General features: G+C 43.3%; 1 protein-coding gene across 2 annotated transcripts in view; it reads left to right on the forward strand.

Annotated features, from left to right (window-relative positions):
* Positions 1-7,743, forward strand: part of PDZRN4 (PDZ domain containing ring finger 4) — a 278,600-nt gene extending 270,857 nt beyond the window's left edge. For both annotated transcript variants that reach the window (XM_068170212.1, XM_068170214.1), the window contains exon 10: positions 4,286-7,743. In XM_068170212.1, coding sequence (XP_068026313.1) covers positions 4,286-5,812 — 1,527 coding nt within the window. In that variant the 3' untranslated portion in view covers positions 5,813-7,743. The remainder of the gene's footprint in view (positions 1-4,285) is intronic.
* Positions 7,744-8,211: the final 468 nt, after the last annotated feature.

An 8,211-nucleotide genomic window follows, 5' to 3' on the forward strand; every position in this document is an offset into this window, starting at 1 on the left:
TGCTGATCGACAGCCACCTGAATATGAGCCAGCAGTGTGCTCAGGTGGCCAGGAGGGCCAATAGCATTCTGGCCTGCATTAGGAATAGTGTGGCCAGCAGGAGCAGGGAGGTCATAGTGCCCCTGTACTCTGCTCTGGTTAGGCCGCACCTTGAGTACTGTGTCCAGTTCTGGGCTCCTCAGTTTAAGAAGGACATTGAGACACTTGAGCGTGTCCAGAGAAGGGCAACAAGGCTGGTGAGAGGCCTTGAACACAAGCCCTATGAGGAGAGGCTGAGGGAGCTGGGATTGTTTAGCCTGGAGAAGAGGAGGCTCAGGGGTGACCTTATTGCCCTCTACAACTACCTGAAGGGTGGTTGTAGCCAGGAGGGAGTTGGCCTCTTCTCCCAGGCAACCAGCACCAGAACAAGGGGACACAGTCTCAAGCTGCGCCAGGGGAGGTTCAGACTCGAGGTGAGGAGGAAGTTCTTCACCGAGCGAGTCATTCAGCATTGGAATGGGTTGCCCAGGGAGGTGGTTGAGTCATCGACCCTGGAGGCGTTCAAGGGGAGATTGGACGTGGCACTTGGTGCCATGGTCTAGTCATGGGGTCTGTGGTGTCAGGTTGGACTCGATGATCCTCGAGGTCCTTTCCAACCTAAGTGATACTGTGATACTGTGATACTGTAATACACGTTTGAGCAACTCCAAAGCAGGTTGGGAGATGGGATCAGAATAGCTTGTATAGCAGCACTCATTTACCCAGAGGGGGTAAATGAGAAAACCACAAAATTAAATCTAAACCTCCAGCATTCATGGTGAATGCCCTGGACTCTTGGCTGCTTGGAGTGCTGTTCTTTCTGGTTACTCTTGGTTTTCATAAAGAATTCTCTAGACATTACATTTTTTCTCTGTGTAAAATACATTAGGAATTCATGATTCCAGCTACTCCTGAAGATGGAAAATGGAACTGAAGTGTTGCATCCACTTTGGAAAGAGCCATAATGCAAAATCTTCCAATATATGTTATGCACTCTCATAGCAATGCATAAGCTGGGGAAAGAGAGAGAGATAAATGTTAGAAAACAATTTTACAACAGTTGTTTTTTTCAGTCTTACTGGCACTACTCTTCATATTGCTTGCTTCTGTGACTGTGAGATAACCTTTGGTTTTTAAATGAGTAAGTAGAAAGATCTGAGGGAATCTCAGGCAGGGAAAATGTGTACCATTTTTAAAACATGCAGAGTTTTCAGGATAGCCTACCTTTGTCCCTTGCAGTTTCACAATCTAGTTTCTAGAAAATTCTGACCCTACAACATCAAGAAATCTTGAACCATTGCATGATCCTTTGAATAACTGTCTCGGTCTGAAGAGGGAAAGAGACTCAGTTCTTTTTGAATATTCCCGTGTTGTGAAATTAGAGGCACAAATGAGGCCAAAATATCAACAGCTAGACTATTTATTACATAAATAAAGTGGAAATAAGAAGGGGAGAGGGAGAAAATAGAGAGGGAGAGAGAGAAGAGAGAGAGAAGAGGAAAGGAATTGTATTACCACACCCCTCACCCCCCCCAAGACAGTTTGAGTCTGTGGAGGACAGGTGATGCAGGAGATGTTGGGTCTGTAAAGAAACGAAACTGAGGCTGTGGCTGGAGAAGAGATGTGGTCCTCTGGGCAGCCTCTTCAGCTCCATGAGTTGCAGCAGGCGGAACTTAGGACACAGAGAGAGGGTTCGGTCTGCTTCTTCCAGGCTCCACAGCCTCCTTTCTCCGGAGCAGCTTTGTCCCAGGCTTTCCCTTCTCAGTGGCATGCTCCTTCTCCTGTGTTTCCCTTCATTTCTGTTTTTATTCTTCTAAGCCAGTAGTTGCTCAAGTCTTTTATACAGCTTTTAGTCCTTAGGTATGTGTCCAAGTATTGTCCCTCAGGAAATCAGGGGCCCGGAAATCATCCTCAGGCAAGTATCCAGGTATCATTCCCCAGGAAATCTTTCTGTGCATTCCTATGTGTTTGGGCAGAGGTTTGCTTGGGGGGGGGGGGGGTGCCTCCACCTTCTCCTTCTCCATCTACATGCCCCCACACTCATTACACATCAAGAAACAGGTGGTGAATCCCTTGTCTCACCATCTTCCCTTCCCAGGGTACTTGATGGGTAGAGATTATCTTGTCTGATGCACATTCCTGAAGGTGGCCTCGGTCCATTGTTGTCAGGCCAGATGTGGCCCAGCGAGCAATGTTATCTTTGCACCTTCCAAGAGTTGTTCCAGTGGCTCTGCCCAAGACATTTCAGCTATTGTCTGGGCAAGCAGCAAGTGATTTTGTCTTTGTTGAGTCACACCAGGAGAGCCAACTTTTAGTCTCTCACAATAACCCTGAATTCATTCTGTCCTATGACATTTGTAATTCAAGGCAAGAGTTTCTCCTCATTTGGGGAGAAAGAGAGGTATTAATTAGCATATTGTCAGTATGGCTGCAAACAGCTACCTGGGAATTACATGTTTATTGTGCATTTTGTTATCAACAGCACACTGCATCTGCAAAAGGATGAATATAAAATGTATGCTGCAGTTTTAAAGAGAATTTTCTTTGCAGGTTTCCTCTGACCACAAATGCCTAAAACGTCTTTTCAGAAAATTTTAAGCGGTCTGTCACAAGCGCTGAGTTCTCCTGGTGTTGTGTTTCTTTCAGCATTTATTTTATTCCCCTACTACATTGCACTGGGGAGGTGGAGGTTGGGTTTGTTTTTTGGAGACAGTTATTTTTTTCCGCCAAATGAAGAAAGAAAACCATATGAACAGTGTGTGATCATGAGATGCACATGAAGAGAGGAGAAAGGATGAGACAAGAGACACATTTTCATAATGGTTTTGGTGTCTCGTCAAAGTAGGGAAAAGGGGAATTATGACAGTAGCTCTTTGAGTTTGTTTCCTTTCGCTGGGTGCACTGTACTTTTTTTGCTCCCTTGGTAATTACTACTATTATACATACATTTGCAATTATACCTCCTAAAAGAGAAACAGCATTTGGTTGGTACTATGTACGCTTAAATATTTGACAAGCAGGCTGTATAAATGGTACTCTGCACCATTCTTTGCTTATCCAGTTTGAAAAATAAAAAGTGCCTCTTCAGAGGCATTTAGAATATAAGTAGGTTGAGAATATAAATAGGTTAGGCAAAATGAGTGGAGTGTGGGTGAAAAAACAGGTTGGTCTCTTCTCTCTAGCAACCAGCACCAGAACGAGGGGACACAGTCTCAAGCTGTGCCAGGGGAAGTTTAGGCTTGAGGTGAGGAGAAAGTTCTTCACAGAGAGAGTCATTCGTCATTGGAATGGGCTGCCCAGGAAGGTGGTGGAGTCACCATCCCTGGAGGTGTTCAAGAGGGGATTGGATGTGGCACTTGGTGCCATGGTCTAGTCATGAGGTCTGTGGTGACAGGTTGGACTCGATGATCTTTGAGTTCTCTTCCAACCTTAGTGATACTGTGATACTGTGTGATAAAAGATCGATATTGTGTCCATGGTGAGCACTCAGTCTTGTTCTACACTTAATGTTAAAAGGCTGTTTTTATTACTAAGGAACATATACTATGACTAGGGAACAAAAATGGTCTCCAGGGATGCAACAGAGAGAGGCCTGCTTGAGCAGAATCCTAGACTTCAAAATGAAGTCTTTTGGAAAAAGACTACTTGGGGGGGGGGTGGGGGGGAGAAGTGTGAGAGAATGACATAGAGGGGCATTGGAACAGGCAGGTCTTCTGCAGATTTCAACCCTGTACATCTCCATGAAGCAAACAAAGAGTTCACTGGTTAAAAAACCCAAACCAAACAAAAAACCTAAGAAAACACAACAACAGTCCTTTTGCATCCTCTTTGCACGTACTAGTCATTGCTTGATTGGCTGCTTGCTCTGTTTTTCTGAAGTGATACCAGTACTGAAGTTATTTCACAAGTTTGGGAAGATTTCAGATCCACCAATCTCTCTGTAATCTACCAGTGCACTGTCTGGTAATTAGTATTATCGTCTTTAAGCACTGCAGAGAGATGGCTTAGCTAGAGAGGGAAACACATCCTTCCTGACTTCAAAAGATATGTCACTGGTGCTGTAATTCATCTACTTCACTTGGTATGGTCATCGCAGCACGACTCTCAGAGATGTTTAAAAGCCATGGGCAGTAGGACTGCTGTTTAGTTATCAGTTTTAATTCAGTTTAAATCAAATCCCAGCTGTTTAAGTAGAAAAGAACTGGAAAACATTCTCTTGTAATATGGTATGCATTTTATAACCATTTTGGTTTGCTCCTTTTTTCAGCCAAAGAAACATGAAGAAGAAGATGGCACTACAGACACTGCAACCTCATCATCCAACAATCACGAGAAGGACAGTGGGGTAGGACCTACAGATGAAAGTCTGCGTAATGATGAGAGCTCAGAGCAAGAAAATGCACCTGAAGAGCAGAACAGCACTACCCTGCAGAGCAAACGCGAGCTGGGCCACAGCCAAGATACGTTAGGAAGTATTGAGCTTCAGTGCAACGAAAGCTTTGTGTCTGGGGAATACATTGAATCTGATTTCATAGGAAACCCAGAGGAGGAATGTGAAAGGTTTCGGCAGCTGTTGGAACTGAAGTGCAAGATTCAAAACCATGGGGAATATGACCTGTATTACTCAAGCAGCATGATAGAGTGCAACAGAAGAGAGCAAGATGGAGTGGAGCATGAGCTGCAGCTACTCAATGAGGAACTGAGAAACATTGAACTTGAATGTCAAAATATTATGCAAGCTCACAGGCTCCAAAAGGTGAAGGATCAATATGGAGACATTTGGGCTTTACATGATGAAGGGTTCAGGAATTATAACACCAGCATAGATGTACAAAGAGGCAAATTGGATGACATAATGGAGCACCCTGAGAAGTCTGACAAGGACAGCTCCAGTGCCTACAACACAGCTGAAAGTTGCAGGAGCACTCCACTGACAGTGGAGCGGTCTCCCGATAATTCTCTCCAGAGGATGATCAGCATAACCAACAGAAAAAACCTGAGGACCACAATCACAGCTGATAAGTCATCCTCAGGCCAAAGCAACAGGGAGACAACCTTAACCAAAACCAAGCCCACTGAGCAAAACAGTGCTGCTGAGAACACAGTGCTGGCATCAGAAAGCAGTAAATTCTCAGACCAGGAAAAGCAGAGCAGCGAGCACATTCCCTACCTGTCTCCATATCACAGCTCTTCTTATAGGTATGGGAATATACCCGCTCATGCAAAGCATTATCAAAGCTATATGCAACTCATCCAGCAGAAGTCTGCTGTGGAGTATGCCCAAAGCCAGCTCAGCCTGGTGAGCATGTGCAAAGACTCACAGAAATGTGCAGAGCCCAAGATGGAATGGAAAGTGAAAATAAGGAGTGATGGTACGAGGTACATCACAAAGAGACCGGTTCGAGACAGAATCCTGAAGGAACGTGCCTTAAAAATTAAAGAGGAGCGCAGTGGGATGACGACAGATGATGATACGATGAGCGAGATGAAGATGGGACGCTACTGGAGCAAAGAAGAGCGGAAGCAGCATTTGGTGCGAGCTAAGGAGCAGAGGAGGCGGCGCGAGTTCATGATGAGGAGCCGGCTGGAGTGTCTCAAGGAAAGCCCACAGAGTGGCAGCGAGGGCAAAAAGGAAATTAACATTATTGAACTGAGTCACAAAAAGATGATGAAAAAGAGAAACAAGAAAATCTTGGACAACTGGATGACAATCCAAGAACTGATGACACACGGTGCTAAATCTCCAGACGGCACAAGAGTGCACAATGCCTTTTTATCCGTTACTACTGTATGAACACAACTGCTTTCAGAGAGTATACTACCAGTTTAGGTAGAGTACTATTGCCTCGTTCAATGTGGCATTTTTATATATTTCGTGACTGTTTATAGTTTGACCTTTTTTTGTAAGCAAAATTACCTGGTAACTTTTCATTTGTTTTTCATATAATGGTACCTTCTTTACCTGGCAGTCTTTCTTTATTCTGCAATATATTCATACTACTCATTTGTAGAAAATAAAAAAAAAAGAAAAAAGACAAAAGGGGAAAAAAAAAAAAAGGCAGAGAAGCTAATTAATTTCTTAAACTAATAACATATTCTGTAAGTTAAGATCTGGGTTTATTTCTCTAGTTTTCGTTTTTTTTTCTACTTTAGTAACGATACAATACCAAAACGAAATTCTTTATACTGGATCTTTGGCTGAACAAGTTTCAAAGTTTTTACATCTTAGATTGTATCTGTTTATAAATCATATGCCACATCCCATCATCTAGCTAAGGATGGCATTTTTCCAACTACACGTTGTACAGTACATCCAATCTGTAAATTGCAATTGTATTTGTCCAAGTAAAGTGTAGGTGGGCAATTCTCTTGTGTTATGTAGTGGCATTGGTCATGTAGCTGGGCAGTACGTGGTAATTGTGAAGATGAAAGAGAAATAAATTATTGCTTATCTTTAAGAAAAAAAAAAGAATAAGGTCAAGAGTTTTTTGGTTTAAATAGAGTATTTGCTTTGAAAGATGAGTCATTTTACTCTGCATGATAGTTACAGCTTACAGTGATTTCAAGAACATGGGACACAATTCCGTAGACTAGTTCTGATGAATTAGCTTTTCATTTTGCAGGACACATAGCAGTGAGTGTGGGTTTTGTGCTTCTTCTTACCTATGATTATTAGTTCATTGAACTATTCATCATTATATTAGTGGCGTGCTGCCAGGTAACTCCTGCAGGTTCTTCCCCTGACTGAGCTTGCTATTAGTTATACACATACAAAAAACAGAGAACATTCCTGAATGTGAGCCGAGTGGAAAGTTTTTGGTCACATTTTCATAGGAAGTGAGTTGAGGACGAATAAAGGATGAAAGGCAATTCAATGGGTTAAGGTTTGACATAGCTGAGGACCATCCAAGTCATGTACAAGAGCCCAGCTGGGAGCTGTGTGGGGCTAGAGAGTAAAACCAACTTGCTGTCTTGCTTGTCTGATGGGAGTCTTTGTCTCTCAATGCAGCAAAGGCACCTTGGCTGCTACCAGGGCATCTTCTGAGCTGCCGATGGCAACCCAGTGAATTATGTCAAGCTGAAATGACTAGTCTTGGGCAGTTAGCAGGGCTGAAGTCTTCACCCAACAGCCTCATTTTCATTGTGCACGACTTAGAGCAGTCTCCAACTGATGCAAGTGCTTTGTATAGCAGGATTAGGTGTTGAAATCACTTGTCATCAGGCTTTAAGAGATATACTTGAACATGCAAAAAAGCACTTGCAGTATTTCCAATGTATCTGATTCTGGAAATCAATCCATCATTTTCTCTCCACTTTTGGCACCAATAGGCATTGGCAGTTTTCTCTCCAGGCGTGTAATTACAATTAAGAACACTGCTCCCCCAAGAGCTTAGGAAAATGCCACTGACAAGTTCACAGTTTGGTAACCAGAAATTTCTTGCCACCAGAATCAGGGAAGCAACATGCTAAATCCTTCCTAAACATACAGCTGGTTATGTGCAATGAAAGATTCCTCCACTGTTTCCCATTAAATTAGAAAAAGTATGGAATCCAGGGCCAGAAAGGATCACAGGATGATACAGTATTAATTCAAAGGGATATTATTACCAGGTTGTCCTTCCAGCTGAGCCAGGGAACTGTATTTGACCAACCTAGGTCATCTAGAAAGGTACACATCCCTCTTCTGCTGACTTAAAAGCACAGAGATTGAGCTGTTTCACTCATTTCTTTCAAATGATCATACTCATTCCTAATCAGAGTTCAGCTGCCATCAGTTCCAGAGAATGACCACTGTTAGGCCTTTCCCTTAAACACAATTATTCCTTATTCCAATTATTTTTAGAATAAACCAAACCAGGTTGGAAGAGACCTTCAAGATCATCGCATCCAACCCATCAACCAATCCAACCCACCCAAACAACTAACCCATGGCACCAAGCACCCCATCGAGTCTCCTCCTGAACACCTCCAATGACGGCGACTCCACCACCTCCTTGGGCAGCCCATTCCAATGGGCAATCACTCTCTCTGTATAGAACTTCTTCCTAACATCCAACCTGAACCTCCCCTGGTGCAGCCTGAGACTGTGTCCTCTTGTTCTGGTACTGGCTGCCTGATTAAATCATGACTCAGATCTCCTCCCAGTTTATTACAACATCCAAACTGAGAGAAGGTGAATCTTCAGAAAATGTA

The sequence above is a fragment of the Melanerpes formicivorus genome, unplaced genomic scaffold (assembly GCF_026170545.1).
Source record: "Melanerpes formicivorus ecotype bairdi unplaced genomic scaffold, bMelFor1.0.p_v2 SCAF_3, whole genome shotgun sequence".
NCBI lineage: Eukaryota > Metazoa > Chordata > Aves > Piciformes > Picidae > Melanerpes > Melanerpes formicivorus.